Genomic DNA, 24,752 nt, shown 5'->3' with positions numbered 1-24,752 from the left:
GGGGGGGGGGGGGGGAGGGGAGAAGAGAGTATAAGGAATAAAGAGGTGGTGCAGCACACCCACCACATGGGATGCTCCAGCACTTCTTCACTTCTGAGTAGAAGCAGTTCAGCTCTTCTGCCCACCTTTTTGATCAGCGGCACTCTAGGTGAGGACGAAAGACCTGTCATAATGCATGTCCACCTGGAAAAATCCACTGACTCAGAAATACCCTCCTTTCTCCATTTCACATTTGAGTTTATGGTAGATGAAAATCCAATCAGAGGAGCCTATCAGCATTAAAACAGCTCTCATGCTCAGTGGTTCACAGTTTATCACAGAATAACTCATCTGAAGAGCTCATGCAATAAGGGTCCCAGTCAGTGTGACCAGGCATCACTGTGGTGTAGATGTAAAAGGTAAAAGCCACACCATTAAAATTGTAATCTAGGAGAATAATATTAAATAAAATTGATAAATTATGGATTAATCTATAAGATTTTGTGAGAAATGCCTTCCTTTAGATACAATGTTGCTCTCACAAAATTTGAGAAGTTGTTCAATCAAGTTGAAGTTCTACCCAATCTTCACAATCAGGAGTAATTTTATTTCTGGTGGCCCAAAATAACGGCCTCTCCATTACCTCCTTTACCTACTCTGATGTGAAATGCTTTTCACTGCATGCCCAAAGAAAGAACTGAAGATCTAGATGTCCCTCACCTGGAAATGTCTAAAGAACACTGTTAATTTATAGAAATTAAGATAACGGTTTGTAATGGAAATACTCTGTCTTTAGGCTGTGCTTACATAAGCTCTTTAGAAACAGCAATGAAATGGAGGTAGCAATTTCAAGACATTAAGGACTTCAGCCAGCTTTTATCCAGGTATATAGTGTATAAAAGGCTTCATATTCCATTAGTTGTGTCATGTGCCTGTATGTGCCCTGTTTAAATAAAAGGACTGTCATACCTGAATCACCTTTAGGCAATTTTTATATTGAAGGAAAATATTAGCAAATGTAACTAAATGTCACAACCAAAACTTTAGCGCAATCGTGGTAGAACTGCAAAATTATGCTATTATCATGGCTAAAGTATTTTCTGACAGTAGGGGAAAGGAAATTTGCAGTGCTGTATCTCACGAGAGATGGGTAGACTTGACAGGCTGATGGGCAAAGAACAATGCACCCTCTCCCTTGGCCTGATGCATACTCTCCCTCAGCCTCAGCAGAGCCCTCCACCAACTACCTTAACCAGAAATGGTCTCAACCTCGTTGCTAGGCCTTTAGACCTCCTTCTGTACAAAGAAAATAGTTCTAATTTTTAGCTTGCAAATAAATGAATAGGTTTTCTTTCCTGCTAAAATAGAGGTCAGCTTCCTCACAGTCCATAAGATGCTTTCAACCCTGGATGAGAATCCCACATTGCAAGCAGCTCTGCTGGTCAGTGCCTGCCTACCCACCCCCCTGCCCCATGGCCATATCACCGTTGCCTTCCTCCTCCAGCCCATGCTATTGCTGCTCCCATCTCTGAATGACAGCCGGCCACCTCTCAGCTCTACAGGAATAAATCTCTAAACCACAAACCTCTAATATCCCCTCCTCCTACGCCCAAGTCAATGACTTGCATTTTATCTAGCTTGAGTCATTACTTTTCTTCCCATCTTCTTACCATACATTTTACCCAAATTTATAAACAAGAGGAAGAGGACACCACTAGAGATTGCCGTGGGTCTAGTCTACTGGGATGAGCAAGCAACGTCAGCTCCACAAGAGCTATGCCCAAGGGTACTCACCATCAGGCATGCTCAACTCAGCCTGTACAGAGCAGGGCAGCCCAGAAAACACAAAGGTGCAAGCTCCAGGGCAGGGCAAAGTTACCCATGTAGATAAAAAAGAAACACAGCAGGCAAGCATGGCGATCTCTGCCAGTCACATTCGCACCTCAGCATTAGCTTTCTTCACTGTGCACATATGGGCTACACATTTAACTAGCCGACTGCACAGACCCATCTCTCCTTGAAGTCAAGGAGCAAAAAAGATCTCATTTTTCCGCTAAAATAACCCACTTTACTGTCAGAGCAAATCTTTTTTCATATAGTCTCTTCTGGATCACTTTTCATGTATACATTATTAAATATTCAATGGAATAACTATTTCTAAATAACATGTGTAATACCTTTTAAGTGGTCGTCAATATTATATGCATAGCCACATAATGGTAGAGAACAGAGCAGTTGGTTTAAATCACGCTCCCCTTACTGATTTTCACAGCAAAAGTAGTAAAGTATTTGTAGGGAACTGATACAAATGAAAAGTGCATTTAAATTTTAAAAATTAAAAATTTAAAAAATTAAAAAATAAAACATATACTTTAGGGGATTAACACTTCTCCCCTTTCCTGTATATAAAGGTATGTGTATCTGTATTAATTCTGGACACTAAACAGTTGATATATATGTATGTATGTAAATTTAGACAGAGGTACACAACATGTTGGTATAACTAAGAAATGAAAAACGTAAGAAGAAAAAAAAATTTTGAAAAAATATTCTTTTTTTTTTTCCCTCCTAGGAATGACAGAAAATTCTTTGTATTTCATCTTGAGGTCTGAACATTAGTAGTCATTCTCTGACGATGAGAAGCCTTCAACTATAGAAAGCTGGCAAAATCATCATTTCTATTGCAGAAAATTGTCTTCAATCCTTTTGTTCATCAGATCACCACCAAAAGATGACATTATTTCTGAATATTCCCTGTGTAACACAGATCAATAGATTATGGAAGTAACATTTTTTGCTTCAGTGGATAAAAATCAGGAGAGAAAAAGGGGGGGGAATCAGTTCATAAAACCACAACTTGAGTAACTGATTTTGTTTAAATGAAAAACAAATCAACTGATCATTTCCTGGCAGATGAAGCATTACATTCAAACAGAATTTAAGAATTTTATTCTTTAATTATTTAGCCCTATCCTTACTCCCTATCACCCTATTCCCTTTTTATTTAAAAACTTGTTTTTAAAGCAGATAAATTTTGAAGGAGCAACTCTGTCTCAAACTAGAAAAATTTGAAAAAGCAAAATATCAAAACCAGTTCACCTCACAATGACATATTCATGCCCATGCCTCCTCTGCTGTTTAACTTTCTCTCCCAGCAAAACTATTCAATGAATTTGATAAGACTACTAACATATTTGTTTAGACTCCCAGGCCCTGCCCTCCACAGACAGCTTTTACGTGGATTTGATAATAGTCAGAGCAGTGGCGCAGCCCTGGTGGGTGAGTTTCCCAGGTGAAGGCTGAGCCCTCATGAATCCAAGTTCATCACTCGCCACGTTGCTAATGAGACAAGTGCAGCCCCACATGAGGTTAATTGTCAGAAGCAATAATCTAAATTAAACTGGCCAACATTCAAGTAAAAGGTACCATTTAAAATATCCTTTTCAAATGAAAGCAAATCTCAGGAGTTTATTTGCCTACTCAATATAGAATTCCAAGTTTTAAAAAAACCTTTCCTCCTTCCCTCTAAGGAACCAAAGTAATTATTTTTAATACAGTGACATATGTTAGACAAAAGTATTAAGGAGGGGGCTTCATTCCACTCCAAGTCTCCACGGAATTTTCCCTGTGTGATCACACATCTGAGCTCAGATTTTAACACAACCAATGAAGATTTTTTGAAATAATGGCTATTAGCTGATGAGAAATCCTTTCACAAATAATCCCAAAATATGGTAGATCTAGTGTGATGTTCCCAGTACTGAGAATTATAATTAAAACAATATGGGGAATTAAAAAAAAAAACAAAAAACTTCACAAAAACATTTCAGAAATGGCTCAAGTCAACTCAAAGCTCACTTGGTTTTGGCTGGGACTCCAGGCTCACGACAGCTTCAGCCTGCCAAAACAAATACAACCACCCGTTTCTTCCCAATGCTTTCACCCAGGGAGGGACCTGCTTCTTTCCCTTCCCCTGCTACGATAATGACATGCCTGCTAGGATTTGATTGGGGTTCATATCCCTGTCTGCCTTTGAAACAATTATTATTTTGTTAATTGTGAGAAGAAAAGGACTTAAGTGGCACCTCAGACTGACATAATAACCAATAGCTTCCAGATAATTGTTATGTGCTGTAATTAAAATAATGCACATCATTTAGGCAAAAAGTTTAAAAATACCTTTGGGGAAAGTAGTTTGGGAAATAATTCCACACAGGGAATCTGTATAATTTTGGTTGTAACCACAGAGGAAAAATGTAGAATTTAAGACAGAAATTATTCACTTACCATGCAGAGTTAGTATAAAAAAGTGTATTCATCTAATAAGAATGAATGTTGTGGGTGTAGTTACAATGTTTTGTGCATATGTTTACCCATAAGGAATGACTGGAACATATATGGAAAAGTAGTTTTCAATTAAACTTTTTTGTATTTTTAAAATTATTTGATTCTTTGTCTTTTTATGAAGATAAGAAAAGCTGATAAGTGGATACAAAGCTTTCTTTCAATGCACTCAGTCATCTATACCTAATCTCTGCACTAGTGACAATCAGAAAACCCAGGTTTTTGAAACTCCTTAATTTTAGCCTTGAACATGAGATCATTTTAACTCAGGTAATGCAATGAAAAACCTCTCAACTGAATAACAATAAATGTAACAAGAAAGAATAATGTTGCACAAAACACTAAGAAATACAGTGGATTCAAGCAAGTAATATTAAATGAGAAAAAACTTGGCTCAGCTTTTAATGATATTCCACAAGAAGTGCCTTTCTTTATCTAACACAGAGTTGAACTCTTGAATCACTACAAATGGCTTAATCTAGGAGGTAGCTGGCAAACACGGTGGCATGAAAAGCATCTCAAATTAGACTTTGCCAGTTCCAGATGAGGATGCTGACTTGAGATAGTTATAAACATTTTTACATTTCTCTTTTTTTTTTTAATTCCCATTTGGGAAGCTGCTGGTCCCTCTCCCAAACATATCAAATTCAATCCACAAAGCAGAAGCTTTGTTACATTCCATTCCATTCCTTGGATGCATTGGACGTCTACTGCCTACTCAGGAACCCAAGGGGAATGTACAAAATGACACTCTCAATGCACTAAAACCAACTCTGGAAGTTCAACAAAAGCACATATTTACCTTCATTCACCAGCACAATCAGCTGCAGCAAGCTGTACTAGTAGTACAGACAGAGATGACCTCTTGAAGACAAATAGGCAGTGGCAAAGCTGAGAAGACTCAAGAGTTCCTGATGATGCAGGTATTAATCCTAGGCTACTGCCATGCTCTTGCTGTCCGATTCTTAATGTGCACACAGAAGCAAAGAGCAGATGGTCAGTTCGTAAGAGTGGTAATATTGGACTAATCAACACAGAGTTACTGACCTGTGCCCACATTCAGCTAACCAGAGGCTGACGGATCAGCGGAGATTAACTGAGCAAAGATCAAAAATGCCTGGAGGACACCTAAAGAAAGATCCCACCAGGTAAACTGAGTAAGGCTCTTCGTGGTCCAAGGTAACATATTTACAAAAAACATTTTTCATTTCTCTTCATAGGCAATAGTTTCATCTCTTTCCCCTTTTAAATCTGAATTTCTCTTTCAGATGTGGGAAATGGGCATTTTCATCTTCATTTCCCCCCAAACACTGTCAAAGGGTCATAACATAGTCCCACTTAAAAATGTAAGGAAATACTCTAATGAATAACTATTATAGACACAAAGATACAGAGTTGTCTGTTTTCAGCATTAAAAGCAAAAAAATATTTCTAAGCAGCCTTTCTAATTGGAGTAAAAATATGCTAGGCAGCATCCGGGTTATCAGTTCTGTTTCTGAAGCGTACTCTTCTTCCTTTCATTGGAGATTTGAAGAAGGACACAGCTACAGTATGGTCAGAGGCGTTAAGGAGTCAGGACACAGGAGAAAAAAATATAGCAAGGAACATAAAACAGCCTTGGTTTTTTTCTTTTTCTTGCAAATGAAGAAACATACCATAGAAGTCCCCTACCTGCCTGACACTTAGCACCTCCAGCAGTCAAGAAGCAAAAGGCTCATTAGACAACTGTGAGACTCCTATCTGGAAGAAGCCTAGCGTTTCTTGTCCCAGTCCAAAGACACTGATCCCAACAGAGCAAGTTGTCAAGCAGCTACTTGGGCCAGATTGGTGAGATGATAGTTATTTCCTTCTGCCAATTTAAGCCCAAACTGTAAATGTTTATTCAATCTTCTCACAGCTTTAACAACTCAAGTAAGCAGGATGATGACCACCTTTGCAGGGCTAAGCTGCCATTTACTAATAGATAGAATTAAATAAAAGTAGGAAGACAGCTTTGGAAAACCTGAAGCACTTTCAAAAAATTACACTCTGCTCCAAGACCTAACACAGTAATAGACTCTCACAGGAATAGCTATTTCCCTGGCAAGAGAGTGCAATAATGCAATTACTGCCATTTAATTAATTTATATTCTCAAAATCTGTCTCCTTACAATTTCTAAGTATTTCGCTTTAACATCAAGACAGGATTTTCTGCCCTGGTTTGCCATAGCAACCCCTGCAACAAATGGCAGTTGTCTATAAAAAGGGGGGACTCTTTGAGCATGCATGCATGCATGGTTTAGTACGGTTTGTTTTAAAGCAGGTCAGAGCACAATGGACCTTTTCTACCGTGTGGGATTGAACACCAAGAAACCTCACTTCAAGGGCTGCCACGCTCTTCTGCAAAATGAAATGACACTGCTGCTAAGTCTGGATGTAATTACAGATATGAAAGGACGGTTGTGAAAGTTTGCTTGTATCTTCCTCTCCCTCCTATGCTATAGATGTGTTTCCCATACAGCTGTTAACATCCTGAACAAGTAACGTGCAGCAGACTTAACATTTCCTTTCATTTTGTTTTAAGTGTTAGTATACAGTGGTGGCTGTTAAAGCACGTTTACCACTAGAGAATGAGACCTTTGTCTCCATTACAGGCAGAGCTCTCCCCTGCCTGCCCGTCAAGCCCCGGGCAAAAACTATAGTGCAAAGCCTTGACCTCTGGCCCAACAAGGACACTTAGTAGGGCTAAGGGTAATCCCGACTCCTCCTTGCTCATTCAGTTTCTCGAGCTGTTTGAAGCAATCATTACCATCTTAGCTACATTTTGCGGTCATATTATAAAATGAATCATTGTTCAACAGTCCAAGATTGCTAAACTCATTTTATGTGTGGTTTAGAGTAGAGTCACTGGTTGCTCAGACCCCTCAGAGTTGTACTCCCTCCAGTCTAGTCGCAGCAGGGAAAGCACTCGTCTTTGGCACTAGTCCAAACGTAGGATGGTGTAACAGAGCAGAATTTGGCCTCTAGTACTTGTTCTCACAAGCTCCCCATGAGCTAGCCAAGATTTTTTCAGCCACTTCCATCTGAAGAGCTTTTACCTCAGAGAGTCTCTAGCCTTTGTGCAGTCTTAACACGACAACTTCTGGGAAATGAAATATCTACCACTCCTTTTGAGGTACCTCCCTCCCAAGTGTAACTTCTCACTACATGTTCCTATAGGCACAATTTCTGTTTTAAGAGGGCCGGTGGAATATTTGATGTTGAGATTTGGTAGGAGTGAATGAATGCTCCATTATTCACCCTGGTGGTACAGCAGTGGTTGCTCTGAAGTTTTACAATGCAGCGTATTGCTGTAATGACATCATAGGATATCATAAATCTCCCACGATTTCTAAAGCTTCTGATGAATGTTCCTACATAAGCACCTTGTTAATAAATGAAAAAAAAAAAAAGTTAATCAAAGAAAAATCTTGTGTATTTGTGCACTACTTAAAAGTCTATAGACAAGTTCTAACCACCTTATGTTTTAAAAACAAAACTCTACCTTAAGTTCCAAAGAAAAGAAGGCACCATCTTGATTTATGGATGCAGTTAGACAGGGAACCCTGCTTTTACATGAAAACCTCACAAAGAAAGCTCCTCTGCAAAACATATGAAACTTAATTTCAAGTAATATTTCTAACAAGTTCTCTGAAAACAAAAAGTTACTGTATTTTTCTTATTACATCCAAGTGTTTATGATATTTCAACCACAAATAGACCAAATTAACAAATATTTTCCCTCTTTTAGAACCTTCCTACATACACATATGTATTAGTCAAGCAAAAGACCCGTTTCTCAGCCCTTGCCAAAAAGGTGGATATTTGCCATCCCTACCTTCAGTCAAACACACACACACACAAAACTAAAGCAACACCACAGCCTACTGTGAGGCTCCTAACATCAGACTTCAGTTGTCTCCCTACTCTTTGCAGCTTTCTCCTTCCTCCAGTCTTCAGAAAAGTACTTGAAACCAGGTCAAATCTTAGACATATTAAAACAAACATGCTTCCCCACTTTCAGTCTCAGAGGTCCCACGCTTCTGTCCTCTGAGGACACAGGTCATCTTTCTCCATGACTTTACAGAGATAAGAGGATTCTTACAGGTAATTTCTATTTTGTTGTTCCAGTCTTAGTCACTGAGTCTCAGGTATTCACATAAGCAAGCAAGAACCTAAACACAAGCTTCTATGATGTATTATAAAAAATAATCAAATTACTCTCAAGATTATGAAACAAAAAATATCCTGCAAATGGGTGGCTTTCATATAGGGAAAATTGTTATACAGTAAAGCAGCTTTGGCCTATCCCTCCTGAAGCTAAATAATTCACTCCAGAATAACTGTACTGAGTTTGTCTTTTCATATTAGGACACAGCTGAAAAATGACATGGATGGAACAACCCAAACAAGCTCTCTGCAAACACTCAACAGTGGCTACTGATCCTACAGATAAACATATCTGAAGCTGTGTTACCTATGCTCCCAACCTGACTCCCAACAGGTTATTTACTTCTTCATATAGAACAAGTTTGAAATTGTACCTTGAGATACTTCTGGAAATAAAAATCATGTTTCAGCCTCTGCCCTCAACTGCATCAGTGGAAATCAAACACTCCATGGACTTCAGAAGCATACGACTTTATTTACACTGTCAGTACTTAAAACACGGCTTAATTTTATTGTGAAGAATCCCTTGTTGAAGCTACAGCACCAACAATTATGTACACTAACAACATTGCATGTGCTGATTTTGGACTCTGCATCACACAACTGGATGTTTGTTTAATTTTTGTACTTCACTTAGCCTTCACACTGAGACAAACATTTCTCGTTCCATTTTTGGCCTTACTACAGTAGCACCAGAACACTGCATTTAGGTTTCCACCTTTGCAAGGAACATTTGACTCTGAGATATGCACCTTACATTTAAATTTTAAGAGGTCAGGACATTATCTCCATTATTACCAGCTTTTTCACTTCTGTTCTTAACTCTTCTTATCAATGCTAAGAAAGCAAAACCCCAAATGAAATTGTCAGCCTCGACACCTCCTGGCTCAAAATGGCATGTAGTTTGTGCTGTGCCATCTCTCATCCTTTACCATCTTTCTCTTCATAGCACATCTAATGGAAAGCACTCTTTTTTCATAACCTTCACTAAACTCCATTAGCTCCCTTAAGTCACTTTCAGTCACAGTTTCTGTCAATCCCTATGTTGTTCTGCCAGAACATCAGTAAGATGCTAAATAGTACATGTAGTGTCAGGGAAATATCTGATCTGCTATTTTTGCAAGTTCAAATTGCTGTGCTGCTGATAGTGAGAATGGGATAACAAGATATTACTTGGTACTGAAATCCTCTTTTTTCTGGGAAGAATTAGAAAACATATGAACTGTCCTATAATATTCAGTGGTTTGCTGAGCATGACTATGGTCCAGCCACATGCCATAGTGTATATATAGCCTTACAAGTTTATAACATACTGCGGTTTCTGCTTAATTTAAATCTGCTACTGAATTCTAATATCTAGTTCTCTCGTTTCCCCATCTCCACACCCCCCCCCACTGGCACTCAGTGCCAAAGGCTCAGAAATAACGAAAGGGCCACAGGAGGCCCCAGGCGTGTTTGAAACCAACACAGACCCACATAAGATCACACTGTCACATGCCTGCACACCCACAAAGTAATGTGCTTTAGAGAGCAATACTGTATCCCAAAGTCACCAACCAGCTTCTTTTTGTTCCCAGCAAATTAAAATGCTTGGATTCTTTTCTATTCCATGTTCTCATGCCAAAAATGGGATTATGCTTACAAGCTTCTGGTGGAATCCTCTAAGATTTATTTTTTGTCTCTACAAATTAAATTTTTAAGAGAAGCTGAAGCCCCCCTCATCAAGAGCCCTAGAAGTACAGGAAAGAAAATGTCAAGAATTAACAATGTTAATTAACAATGTATTATACTCCCACACAGGGTTAATTTTGTTTCCGAATAGCATGTAGAAGTCTGTCCCACCCATCAGATGAGCTACTATACTTCTATTAGCATTCTGGCACCTCCTTCTGTACAAACGTAGCTCTTTTTCTATAAAGCATGTTATATAAAAGACTTAATCCAGCAAGCATGGAAATAAGGGGGTTTTTTTCTTCCAGATTTAAACTCATCATTCCTTGTATCAGACAGCATCTTCTTCCCCCTAAATAGTACATCACAAAACTAGCTGGATGTAAAAACACATTCAGTAGGTGTATGAGATCAGGGGAAACCAGGACCAGCTCTCCTCTACAAAGAAGTTGCTACAACACAAGACCTGACTCAATGGGTCAATGATTCATACCAATATTAGAACATATTCCATGCTTCTTCCTTTAAGCTGCAAACTGCACCTTGAAACTACTGTGGGAAAATAACTGCAGGTTTTGTAAAAGACAAATGCTATGTCCATATAAAAAGTTATTTTGTCACAAAGCATTTACATTTTGTATCTAAAAATGCAGACTAGGCGATGCCTATCTACTACAGTATATACATGCTACAGCTACATTGCTGCAAATGCAAATTTAGACAGACATCTTGCCATACAGCACATAGTATGGTTTTAATAGTCCTAAATACAGTTCAATTAACAGCAGCTTGCATCCATACCCAGTTCCTGGATACATGGCCAGATAAAATCTAGACAAAACTCTAAGCACTCAAAGGAAAACAAAGTACACACTATTAATTGCATGGGAGTTAGCATTGCCATCATGTAATCCTTGGTGAAAACATGATTTTTTTTAAAAAAAATTTATTGCGATCTGTTAAAAGTCATTCCGTTTAAACAGCATTGCACAATTTCCAGACAACTGAATCTGTGAAAAAAGCCTTATGGCTTTGTGTCAGGTCTTTCCACATTATTATGGTGCAAAGGCTACATAAATTTATCTCCTTCTAATTCTGGATTTTTAAAATATCAAGGCACTGGGGTTTTTTTCCATCTGCAGCTAAGATTTCTCCATCTCCCTCACATTTACATGCAAAACCAGAGTTTATGCACAAGAGACACAGATAAAAAAGAGAATTCAGGAGAAACCTTAAGACATTTGATGGCAATTTTGTTCTATAACAGCCCCTTCCTTCCACAAAATCCATGTTGCAACCATGGGGCACCACAGCGCCACATCAGTACTACAGCTGTACCTGCAACTCCATCCCAACCTCACTTCAACAAGAAGGGGAAAGAGAAGAGTGGGACAGGGGAGTTCCTGTACCTCGGTGAGATAGTGCAGATGCTTACTAAACTACCAAGACATCACACTACTGTCCCTCAGAGTGACATGACATTGCTATTACAAACAGTGTAGAAGCACTTGCTCTCTTGGCTGCCTCTCTCTTTTTAGTTTTCTCCCTCCCCACTTTCCTTTACAGACACACACTCAAAATTGCAAAGCACTGAAAGTCCTTGCAAAATTAGATTTTACTACAGAGCTACAGACAGGTAAGGGGGAAAAAAGTCTCATGTTTTTATGGGAATAAAAATATTTCTTAACCTTGTTACTGAAATAATTTTGGACTATTAGGAATAAATTCTTTTTAAAGTGTAATCCACATTTCATCATAAATGCTGCACTTTTCATCTTGTATCACTCAAACCAGACCATGGAAGGTCTCTAGATACAAATTATTACATTTTTTTCTACTTGCCTTTATGAAGTGCTACACTACCCTTTTGGCCCCGTTCTAGAAAAATTCATAAATGCATACATACATTGGGATTTAGACAATTTGGCACTGTTCTTTCAGTATCTAGGAATAACAGTCAGTTTAACAGAAGCAGCTTTGTATCAGTAAATTTCATAATAAAAGTACTTCTGGATAAATAAATAAATAAATAAATATCTTTATTAGACAATACCAAACTAATCCTTGTGATACATTTATTAATTCAACTCTTGAAAGGTCAGTAGAATATTAATTTCTTCCTTTATGAATAATATACTTGCACTAAATAATGTAATAGGGTTTAATCTAACCTGGTTAAATAGACGTTCAGTAACATTTGAACAGCCTTGCCACTAACACTGACACAGTTCACTACAAAATGGTAAACTTACTATAAAGCATTTTAAACATGCAATGACAGAATGAAGTTCCAAGAATTAGTAGTTACAAAACCTTAATAATTGCCAGTTTCTACTAAATTCTGCCACAAGGGTAATATTCAATTCTTAAAAGTAATACACCACTTTGTACTGGTAAATACCCAGTTGTTTCCAAAAGAGAATACCTACTGGTCATGCTTTAGGGTTGTGTTTTAGGAGCAAGAAGAAGAATTTGTTAAAGATTCCTCCCAAAGTCCCCAAAAGGAAAGGAAATCCTAACTGCAGGACCACAGCATCCCCTCAGGTTATGTGGCACTAACAGGGCCACAACAGGACCTACACTTCCCTTTACATCAGAGAAATGCCCACCTCCAGTATAGTGTCCTATATATCAATCGTGCTTCCCCACTAGAAACCAGTCTTGTAATTCCTCGTCTGTGTGCTCTAGTCCAGACTGTGGCATCTCTTACCTAGCTGGAAACTACCATTTCACATACAGCAAATTACCTTTTTCTGAGATAAAACACGCTTCTGAAATCAACAGGTCTTTCCTCTGTGAACAAAAGAAAAGTTCCGTGTTTGATCCAAGAGGCAGATCCTGCTGCTTCTATGAATGCATATAAAACATATTTCCTTTGGAACAGATTTATTCCATTCTGCACAGGATTTTATTTTATGGGTGGGGCTGGTTTTTGTTGATTTGGGTTTCTTCATTTCATGGCAATTAGTTGTAAAACACCTTAAGATGCATTGCTAGAATGACTGCTCAACAAAGAGCACTTTGTATCTTATTGTAAAATATTCAGACACTCAATCCAAACAAATGGTGTCTGTAATAAAAATACTGCCATGTATCTTCATTTGTACTAGAACAAATCAGTTTTATTTGTTCATTCTGCATTTTAGTGTCATAGGTCTCTTAGAAAAGATAATTTATAATTTCTTATGCAATTAGATATGAAATTAAGTCATCTTACTCTGCAGAAGAATTTATAATAAAGAGACCAGGTTCAACCAGTTCCACTGAAAATATTTTGATAGCGTCAAAAAAGACAGCATAAAAATCTTTAGTGTTTTAACAAATTAACACATGCCTTTTGGGTAAAGTACTGTACATGCTGTTAATCTTTTAATTAGGTTCTCAATTTCACATACACATTTATAGTAGGGGGGATTTTTAGTGATCAGAAAATGCAAATGCATGGTGTTGCTATGCTCTTTTAGCAGAGATATCAGGAAAAAATAAAAACAAACAAAAACTAGTATGTGTACCCTCTATTTAAAAGCTCCACAATAAAATATTAATAAATCTTTGTGAATATTACCAACTAAATACCATTATTCATTCTTTTAAGCAAACAAATACAGCTTCCACATTGAGAAAAAAAAGACATGTTCTCCACACTCAAGCCACAGAAAAAGAAACTTTTATGTTCATAGTGCATGTAGTTTTTAGACCCATCATCATCATTTAAAAATATGTAATTGATGCTATCTATATAAATGGATACATAAATAGTGACGTTTGAAACATATTCTATGATAGCATTTCCCAAAATGCCAATTTTTGCATGCCGACTGCTGCAAAATTCTGCCTAAACATCTCCTTTAAAGATCTAGAAAAAATTTAGTAATATCTGTAGCTTGTTATTTGATACATTCTCTTCCTTAAGCATTTGGTTCATTCCCAGTTTCAACACAAGATAAACACTTTTCCCCCCACCAGACTATTTCATTGATTCTATAGCTGGTGCCCCCAAAAAAACTCAGAAAAGCAGACAAATCGCCATCAGTTAACGATCCCTATGCCAAGGGGCATTTTTAGCATAGAGTTGTCACTGTGAAAGTAAGAACTATCTACGAGCTATCCCACATAATCTTTTTTGTTAGAAAAAGGAATAAGGCCAAAATGTGGCTAAGCGGCAAATATATTATAAAAACAAAATATGAAAGCAATTTAGCTAAGAACCCTGACTGGCACAGGCATTCTCCTCCTAGCTTGCTTGTTTGAATTTAACTCTTTATTGGTAACTGTGGGAACAGCCAGGTGAAGTCAAAGATGCTGCACATACCAAACTGGGGAGCAAAAAGGGAATAAAATACAGACCCCCAGATCCCGCAATTACTATAGCTTTATTGTTTAATTCACAACTACTTCATCCTAGAAGAATTGTTTTTCTGTTGGAACAAAGTTGAAAGTAAAATTGTCCATAAATACCCACTGAAAAATACTCAACCTCATCTCATTCAACCTGATGCAATGTCTTTTTTTAATCACACCGGTATAAACATTATTTTTTAAGTTGTCTGGATAAATCAAAGGTATTCAGTGACCAAAAGGAAGACAGAGTCAGAGCAATTCTCTATAAACCCTGTACCAGTACAAAGAGGAGAGACATCTCCTCAGCGGAGAGGAGGGGTGTATACACACCTGCTTCTCTCAGCCACAGCTTGAATTTGAACCTTCACCGGTACTCTCCGAGTGAGTTTCCAGTGAGCAGGATAGTAGGCAAAAGGAGGTCACTAACAGCACTGTCTTTTGCTCATCCTTTTCCATTCTGTAAATGTAGCCACTTAATCTCCTGCAGACCCCGGATGACAAACAATGCAGGAGGGCAGATTGCCCTTGTAAAATTCAACCAGTATGAGAAGATGCAAACATCAAATACAGTTACTGATTGACAGGTTCATTTATATTCCAGTAAGGGCCAGGAGGATTAAAGCCATGTCCCTTCCACAATGCTCACACGTGGCAGTAAGAAACCCTCCAAATTGACCCTTTGCTGTCAATGTGAGAAGGATCTTTCCTAAAGAGACAATCAGATGCTGAAGAGGGGTCAGTGCACTTGCCCTCTCTCTCTTTTTTCTTTTTTTTAAACCAGGAAAAACTTTCTGTTTATCCCCTTTACATTTTCTCCCCTTACTTTTTTACATTTTCAGTTTCTAAACAAACTAGTTCTTCATGCTTAGCTTGTCTATATGGTTAAAAAGGACTGAGAAGTACTGCCTTACACCATGGTTTTGCACAGGACCCCGCAGACAGCACCATTGCTCTCCACATGCTCAAACCAATTCCCCTTCACACGTGCAGTGAGATCCAGACCAGGGCACTGATGTTAAATGACTTCAGACAGACCTGACAGCAGAAAGAGCTCCACTTTCTCCACAGCAGCATATTCATTATGCTGCATAGGGGAAACCTACACTCAAGGCAAACACAGAGATCCTAAAAGTTGGGATGCGCTTCCCAGTAAGAAGCAGCCAATCCAGGCAATGAGCCCTGCCTCTGCTAGGTTACAGAAAGGAGCGGCTGGAGGTGGGCCTAGCTTTGTGCCCCTGTGAGGAAGGTAAATGGGACAATGCAACCTGCAGCTGGGGTAAAAAGCATCCCCTCATGTCACAGGGTTAAAATGCTGCTTCCCTTATCTAGAGCAGGGACTTGGGGGAAAAAAAAAAAAAAAAAATAATATCTCAGCAGACAAGAATGTCTAAAAAAGAAAAGAAAAAAGAAAAAAAAAAGCTACACTTAACATGTTAACCACCACCAAGCTTTGCTCTCCTCATACTACTGGATGTTTAAATATTTAGCTTGTTAGCTAACAGGCTGCTAACTTCACCTCATTTTCCTTCTATGGACAGTGAAAGACCTAGTCTAACCTAATTTATTCCCATTTTTAAATATAGCACTGCTTCATTATCAGATTCATGCAAGAAAATGACAACAAAATTTTATTTTAAATTAAAATTAATAAAGACCATTTCCCCATTTTCCTCAAAAATACCAGTGGTTCATGGCCTTGTGGGCTTAGCTGAAAGGTTGGGAATGGGTCCAAGAAAAATCAGAATTTATTATTCGCTGGTCTAAGTTTTTAATTGAGTATACACAGGCCTTTTGGAGCAAACTTGGTTTTTATTTTACCCCAAACTACTATAAGGGTTTCTGTGACACAAAAAAGCCTGTGGCTCAATTTCCCCAGCATTTCTTCATTGGTTTATAAAACTGGCAGAATATGTGAAAATCTTTCACTGAAGAGTGCAAACCTCGAAGAAACTTCTGTCCTGCAGCATTATCTTTTTGCACACAGCATGCAACGTAAATTGAATGGGAAGTACTAAAGAATACAGCCCTCATCAAACAGAAGCACCGATTTGCTGTTACAGCCCTAGAAATATTTCTCAGAAACAAAGGGGAAGAGAAAGGAACAAAACATTTAGTGATTTCTACCCATAGCACAGTCTGGGTTTGATTCATTATGACCACAGAACAAACCAATGCCACCACTGCAACAAGTCCTCTAGATTCCCCGGGGCCATCACCAAAACATGATGCATTTCAAAGCACCTGGCCTCAAACTCCCATCGCAGGTATGCAAAGTCTCACAGACACATAGGGAAGGAAGGAAGAAAGGGTGTTTCACTGGGACAGCTGAAGCCCACTCTGTCCACTTCTCCCTTTCATCCCTGTCTCCTCTCCTGCTTACAAGCAGTGCTGTGCTCAGTCACAAACTCTGAATGAGACAGAAAGAGGCTGTCAGAAGTGCTGAGCTGTTCAGGGCTGCCTCAGGTTACCTTCCTTTAAGCTGTTCAAACACTAATAAATTACCCATTTACTTATACTACCCAGATGTTTGCCATCTAGAAAAATAGATTACTATTTGTAGAAGGTTTTGTTCCATCACAAGAATCCTGTAAATAATATATTGGGATCAGAAAGCCAATACCATGTGGCAATTTTTACACAGATCAGCATGGGGGGGTGTCAGGGAAGAAAAGAGACACTTCCTGACCACTGCTTACAAGTTAAGAACTTTCACAGTGAGCTTATCAAAGAATCAAGTATTCATTAGAGTTCATGCTGTTGGGATTAATGAGGTTACTTAAACTGACACTACAGATGGACAACAAGAATGACAAGTAACCTGAAAGGTTGGTTTATTAATTGGATTGTGATGTTTTGTTTCCATCCACATATATTATACTTTCATATAAATATATATTTCTATGTCATATAAATATATATTTCTATGTGTGTATATGTATAAAATATGTGTATGTTTATATTCTAGATTAAACCATAAATATATGTGTGTTTATATATAAAACAAAGTAAAACATAAAATACATTTAATTTTTTTATATAAAAATATATAATCTCTTTATATGTCATTTTCCACCAAAAAAAATCCCACACTAAGTTTAGTGAACCCTACAAATATAAGCAGACTCAATCTCTACCTCTTCTTTTATTTTTTGCATAAGATTTCTTAAGAGTTCCAAGCAACTTTTAAAAGAAAACCCTGGGGCTTTAACTGAAATAGCATGAGATGTTGAACCTTTACAAGAAGTGTCTTTCAAACCCTGTGTCCATTATGCACTGAAATGCCTATCAGAAAAACAAAGAAGGAAGAGGTTTTCAATATTCTCATTAAATTCTGACTTTCTCTCACGGTTCCTGTAATTAAGTTTCACTTACAGTTATCATGAAGTTTTGTAGGGTAGACAAAACAGTGATTTGCTGGTAAATGTCTGTATATAGGGAGAGAAATAAATATTTGAGAAGTACTCAGCCCACTTTCTTCAAACATAAGGGGAAAGACAAAGAATACAACTCAAGCAATGTACAATTCAAGAAGGAGCAGCTTTACAAGGAAAACTGATCTGGACAGCTGAGTATCACTGCAAGAAAACCAGGCTGTTTAGCAATCCCAGACAAATTGTCACAAAATTGCACGTCCAAGTTTACTGCAAAATGTCCATGCAAGTCGTACCCCTCGCAATATTACTATTAAAGGGTTTGATTTTGGCCTTTTAAAATTTCACCTCAAGAACTGGGGAGAAGAGCTTACCCATAAAAAGTGTGCCCAGTAGAAGCCAGAGGGGCAAAGGCCATTACTAAAGGTAAGGCGCTGTTAATTATAGATGGAGTAAAACCAGACTCCTGAAAAGTGCTCCAAAGAGGGCTGGGTTAATTTCTTTCATTTGTTTTGGGGTGAGGTTTTTTTGTTTTGTTTTAAGATGATCATACTCTGTAGCAAAAGAGTTTGAGCTGAGAGAAATAGAGCAATTCTACATAGATTGACATCCCTGTTAGGTGAAACCACTATGTTGTCTCTACAAACGAAAAAGAAAAAAAGTTGCAGCAAACAGTGACAGAGCCAGGAAATGACCTAACACTTAGTTTGCTGGTCACTGTATTATCTTGTTATTTAAGTCATTATATTACCAGTGTCTCTCCTATTCGTTAAAGCCAGTATAATACTGACTGGAAGGTCTCTGATCACATGAACGGGAACCCAGGGCTCAGACATACAAAACAACAGTGGGCACTTGGCTGAGGAGTCAGAAGATCGCAGATTACAGCATCCTTGTAATTTATTGCACATTATTCACAGGAAAAACCTGAACCCAGGTTTCCTCTCATTTTTCCCATACTGCTACCTTGCACTTGTGTTAAAAATATCTGGTAGCATGTCTGGTAGCATATCTGGTCTTCCTAACTGCAGCAAACTTAAAGCACAGTTTAATGGGGTTTCACCACAATTTTACTGTACCTTTCTGGCTACAGAAATATAAACCCATTTTGTGCATGTTCGATACAGGCCCCAGCTGGTATGTTCTGCCTTTAGCTGACATTCAACTGGAAGCTACTGTGCTCCTGGAGACAGCAGAGATGGGAATATTTCACAGGATCTTTCCCTTCTAATCATCTGCTCAGGTACTTCCAATTGCCCCAAACCCCTACCCTTTTGGACTAGATTAGGCAAATCCATTCCCTCATCAGTGTTTACAGTACCCTTCAAATATTTGTATACATGATTATAATCCCCTAAGTGGCAAGATGGTCACACTGGTCTCACAAAGGCTAGCCAGAGTGAAGGAGCCCAGCATTCAGGCTGCCACATTCTCACACAAAGCAGCCTGGGTTTTGGACTGATTCACTAAACATCACCATATCAAACAGATCCAGTCTTTGCTTTAAAATACTACTTAAATTCAGGCCACAAGTACAAGAGGCCTCCAGTTAACAGCAGAGAGCAGGGCTGAGATCACATATTTAGACCCATGAGGGAAATGAACACACTTGCAGTCTGGTTTTTCTTCCTGGCCCAGCCATGTGCACTATGGATCCAGGGGAGAGCTCTTTACATGCCTGTGCCCTGATTTCCTTGCTATACAGTCAGGAGAGTCACCTTTCTCTCTTGCTGCAGGTCCCCACAAGGACAACTCCACTAGTGCTCTGCAGAAGCACCAAAGTCAAGCCAAGTCTGTCTTTCCAACTCCTGTGGCTGCAGACAGCTTTGGAACCTCACAGGTAAGGCAGCTAGAGAAGGACAGTCAGTCCTGAGATACACCTCTGGGTGTCATGACATTAAGCCAGAGGTACCCTACCACCAGCTACTGTGGCCAGGCACTGACTGACAGCAACAAAATTCTTCTCTTCCCCACTCCAGTCATGCAAGGCTGACAGGGCCAATGCTGTCTGACTTGAGCTTGCTAAATCATGATCCCCACAGAGCATTACTCTTCTCCATGCGCAGATACTGCAACTCCACATGGCAAGGCAAGATACTGAAACCTTTTCTGTTCCTCATTCTTACACTTTCTCCACTGACCACTGCCAGGGTCTCCTTTCAGCCTTCCACTCCGACCAGTCACACCCGGCTCTTTGCAGCCACAAGGCTTCCCACTCTTCAGTGAGTACACAGCACTAGAAGAAAGCAGGCAGCATGAAGAGGGGCCTCCAAGCCAGTAACACACAGCACTGCCTCTTGCAGTTGCTCTGCTCATGGCAATACATTTGCTTAAGAACCAGGGCTTGGCAATCTCTACAGTGACAGGTATGGGAAAGATTTAATGTTTCTCTTGCCCTCTGTTAGCTTCTCTCCATTGTCTTCTCGCCCTTCTTTCAGCTCCACATGGCATCGCAGCAGCACTTCATTCTTCTGTACACCCCTTTCCTTGTGGTGGCCACACAGAGCAACTAACCCAAGCAACTACTTTGCCAGTGTCCAGCTAAAGCTGCCTACAGACAGCAGTCAGGGCAGGCACTCCACACTGCCCTGCCCACACACCTAGCAGAAGCACCTAGGAGGAGAAGGCAAACTCCATTTCGATGGCCCATTCAGTTTTGCACGCTTTTGCAGACAATGTACACCAGTTCTGTGTATACACTCACAACAGCTAACAAGGAGCTGATTGAAAGGAAAAGCATATATACATATGTCCATAAGAAATCACACTGGTTTATTTTTCATATGGATGCTAAGAAAGTAGAATTCGGTAAGAGTCAAACTAACACTGCTCTTCCTCCACCCTACACTGAGGAGGGAATCAGCTTTTACAGCAGGTCCCAAAGCTACAGGACTGCACACAGGATACTCCAGATTGCAGCTACTTTCATACTACTTTGGTCCCAGCACTCAGCACTATATATTGTATGTAGTCTCTACCAGTTCCTTTCTCTTGCATAGCCCAGTTAAATACCCCACCCACAAAAAAAAAAAAAAAAAAAAAAAAAAAATTCCTCTCTGGAAGGCACATGTAGCAGGTTCCCTAGTGTCAGGTGTAGACTCAAGTGATGAAAGAAAAATACATAAATGTTTATTAAACCTTTGTTGCCATTCACACCACCAACTTTCACACCCCAGTGCCAAGCTGTTAACTAATTCCCATGCTGTTCCAGAAGACTTTTCACAGCTCCTGTCAGAAAAGGGAAGTTTCACGAGGGCAGCACTCGCTGGAAAAGTCTCTGCTCTCACCATCATCAACAAAAAATGTTCACAACCAGCTGTTTGTGGAATAAATGTGTCCTGCCCAAAACTGTGTGGGAATAAAGAGCTTCTTCCAGCGAGGCTTGGGGCCACCTTCAGGTATGCCTCCTGATACATATTTGCCTCCAGATTATTTCTGCTAAAATTTCTCAATCTACCTAACGACCAGGACTGAAAATTAGCCACGATAAGCCAAGTGACCACGAGCTGGTACGTGAGGCTCCAGGCCAGGTGACAGCTGTGTGTGCAGGCTACAGCTCATATGCTCAGACACAGCATCACAGCCTTGGGGAGCTCTGCAGCTCTAGGCTGCTGCCCAGGCAGGCAACTCCTCAGCAGGGCCCCTTTGGGCACACAGATCCCTCGGGGAGGCAACACACCGCCTACCCCTCCGTGCCACGTTTCCTTCCTGGCACCCAGGCTCTGCCGTGCTGCTGTACAGCTGGCAAGTGTGAGGCAGGGCCCTACACGCAAGGCACACACCGCCTGCTCGAGCCTCAGCAGGTCTGTACAAGTGCCATGGTGAACTGCAGCGAAGGCGGTGTGAAACTGCACAGCAATTCTCTCTGCTGCCACAACTCCTTTTCCCCCACAACTAGCTCTTTTATCTGCCACTGGAGACACTGTTCTAAAAGGAATAGGCAAAGGCAAGATGTCTCCCACAAGATGAACATTGCTACTCCTCTCAGAGTCATCCAAAACAAGAGGGGGAGAGATGAAACACTTTCCCAACTCAAAAGGTGGCAATTATTACATGCTACATTACAGCTTAGACAGCCTTTACAAAACAAAAGCTTTGACAAGCTCCCATTTACTTTGTCCCTGGAGGACACAGGGACACCTACTCATGTCAGTGTTTTGCACAGCGTGTTGCTCAGAGCTTTACCATTTTGAAAAATGCACCTGAGGACCTTCAACTTCTCATGCAGATCCTGTAATTCAGCTGATCATAAAGCATGAAGAACTAAGTGACTATCAAGGTATGTTGCTAAATGAAATTAATCCCAAGCACTAGAACAGAAGCAGACCTTTCCTACAACCGGAATGAATAAAGCAAATAGCTTTTTTTCCTCTTTTTAATATCAGAAAATTGTGTTCCCAAATAAATCCTTATATCAACAATTAAGCAGCATGCTTCTGTCAACCTTAGTTGACAGATTATAGCCCAATAGTCTATAAATTTTCTCATTAAACAGTCTCAGAGATCTATTAGCACTCTGTCTGTCTGTACCTCATCTCTCAGCTTGCAGACAGCTAGTACAGAAGCAAGATACTACAGAACACGCTGTATACTTCAGCTTCATATCTTAAAATCAGCATGACCTGTAGTATTTGCCCAGGATGTATAAAGGATTTTGGAGAACTAGTCCTTCAGTGTGAAGGTAAATAAACTGACCAAGTCAGAGATTTGTTAGGTGATTGATCTTTCAGGTATTTTCTGTTGTTCTAAATATTATACAAACTGATGTTTTCTAGTGGAAGGTAATTGCTGCCTTGAAGACAAAAAATGCCAAAGTCTTTTCTTTTAGACCAATTACAACAATTAGAGATTCAGCTTTTATCTTCCTAGAGTTATTCGAGCAACACATCAAGTGACACATTAGTATCTGAACCTGCTCACTGTCAAAGTCTGTAGTTCAAAAATGCAGTGGCCATTTCCTCCCTGCACAGTGACTAATTTCTTCATGAGCCAATCTGTCTCTCCTCCTTGCTTGTGAGAATCTCACAACAGAGGGATGCTGCAAAAGCAAGGTTCCCCTGAGTGTGATGCTCAGACAGTGTGGATCACTGCACTGAATGGCATGCCTCCTTGGAGCAGGTTTCTTGCAAACCCATTCCCCTCTGTAAGTGCCAAGAATCAAATCTTGGCCACCTAATGCAGCGTGTTCCACATGTTAGCTCGAAACACATTGAGCAACTGTGTTAAATGAGATGGATAGTGCTGTCAAACAGGAAGCTGGCTCACCAGGATGGAAACAGTGGGATACACTGACCTTTTACATTCAGAAAAAAAGTGTCCCTAAAACGACATGAAACGTTTCCTATTAAAAAACAAAACAACTACCTTCTTGCAGAGCTTTTATTACCGTATTGTGTAAATAAACACATGTGCCTGAGCTCTGCCTGGATAAAGAACCTGAGCCTCTCTCACAGAGCAGAGGCTGACAGAGGAAATGAATCATTATCACCCTGCTTGGACAGAAGTTTGTACAAGGAGCCTGTGCTATTAACCACTGCCTGGAAATCCTGGAATCAACACCACGACTGCTCCCTCTATTCGTATGTTCAAATACCTAACTATACAAAATAACTAAAACCAACAAATAAAATCCAAATCCCCAGGCAAAGCTTCTATTAAACTACTCTAAATGTGCACAGGTTTTACTGGTGACATGGAGATGAAACTCAAACTTACAGGCTTCTTACCCAAAAGAATAAGCACTGAAATAACCTTTTTAGTATAAAAAAGCCTCTTGAAATGCGAAGTTCATTCTGGAGAGATTTTTCCCAACCCACCACCTCCTGCCCGTCTCTCTCAAGATTAGGATTTTAGGTTTGTTTTTTTTCAAGATGGTATTTTGGGTAGAGAGAGCAAAGCTTTGTTTATTTTAAGATTTCACTGCTACTGGAGAATCATCTCTAAGCGGAAGGGACTGTCGAGCTTTAGAAAGGGCTTTGCAGCAATATAGTAGGTAAGTGAAAACAGAGAAGACAGTCTGAACATTTAGCACTACAACTACTGGCCATAAAGAGAGAATGAGTATATATAACTGTTACATTCAATCTATAATTTTAAAAATTAAAGACTATAATATGCTGCTCAAAACAGCCCTGATACAAAGAGGAGTATTAGATACCATGTAGCTGTACACCATCCAGCTCTTCTGTGCTAACTTCCTCGCGGCAGGAACCTGCCTCCTAGTACAGAACAAATGTGTGGTGAATATGCTGACTGATTATTATCACCGTATTTCACACTTCAGTAAGATACAGCTAATGCTTTCTAGGCAGGCTAACAAGGTAGATCTTGCTGTACACCTAGTTTAAGATTAAGCAATCAACACAACTGATGTAACCACTTCCAAGATTTGCCACCAATTTTCTTGCTTTCTCCTTGCATCAAACAAACTCAGGTGCTGTCTTCTGGCAGTGCAGAAAAGGGGGAAAAGAATTTTACTGAATACCTTGTGCCTGAGCTGCAGAACTGTGGGAATACCCCAGAGCCAGGAGCGCTGTCTCCACCAGCTGGCTAAAGAGCACATCTTTGCGAACCAGAACGAACTCAGCATGCTCTTCTCGATTATCGTATTCAAGAGAGGCATCCGACTGCTCCACCACACAAAAGACTGGAATCATCAAACCTAGATGAAAAAAAACAACAAAACAACAAAGCATCAATAAGAGAGAAACAAGAAGCGTGTCATACATCTCTGATTAAAGCTGTAAATTAAAACACCTCCTAGAAGACTCATCTTAAGTGGAAATCTGCCTTTCTTCCCTGTGGGATAGCTTTTGTTTTCTTTCCAAGGGAAATACTGAAGTCTCATCACTTGACTCA

At 39.6% G+C, this 24,752-nt stretch overlaps 1 protein-coding gene across 1 annotated transcript in view; it reads right to left on the bottom strand.

The window, feature by feature from the left end:
- SATB2 (SATB homeobox 2) overlaps nt 1-24,551 on the bottom strand; it is a 111,294-nt gene extending 86,743 nt beyond the window's left edge. The window contains exon 1 of the mRNA XM_026853023.1: nt 24,379-24,551. Within this exon, the coding sequence (XP_026708824.1) occupies nt 24,379-24,550 (172 nt within the window). The 5' untranslated portion in view covers nt 24,551. The remainder of the gene's footprint in view (nt 1-24,378) is intronic.
- Between the last annotated feature and the right edge of the window lie 201 nt (nt 24,552-24,752).

This window comes from Athene cunicularia (assembly GCF_003259725.1).
Source record: "Athene cunicularia isolate RWA chromosome 7 unlocalized genomic scaffold, athCun1 chr7_part1, whole genome shotgun sequence".
Taxonomy (NCBI): domain Eukaryota; kingdom Metazoa; phylum Chordata; class Aves; order Strigiformes; family Strigidae; genus Athene; species Athene cunicularia.
This window is presented reverse-complemented; position numbering and strand designations above follow the sequence as displayed.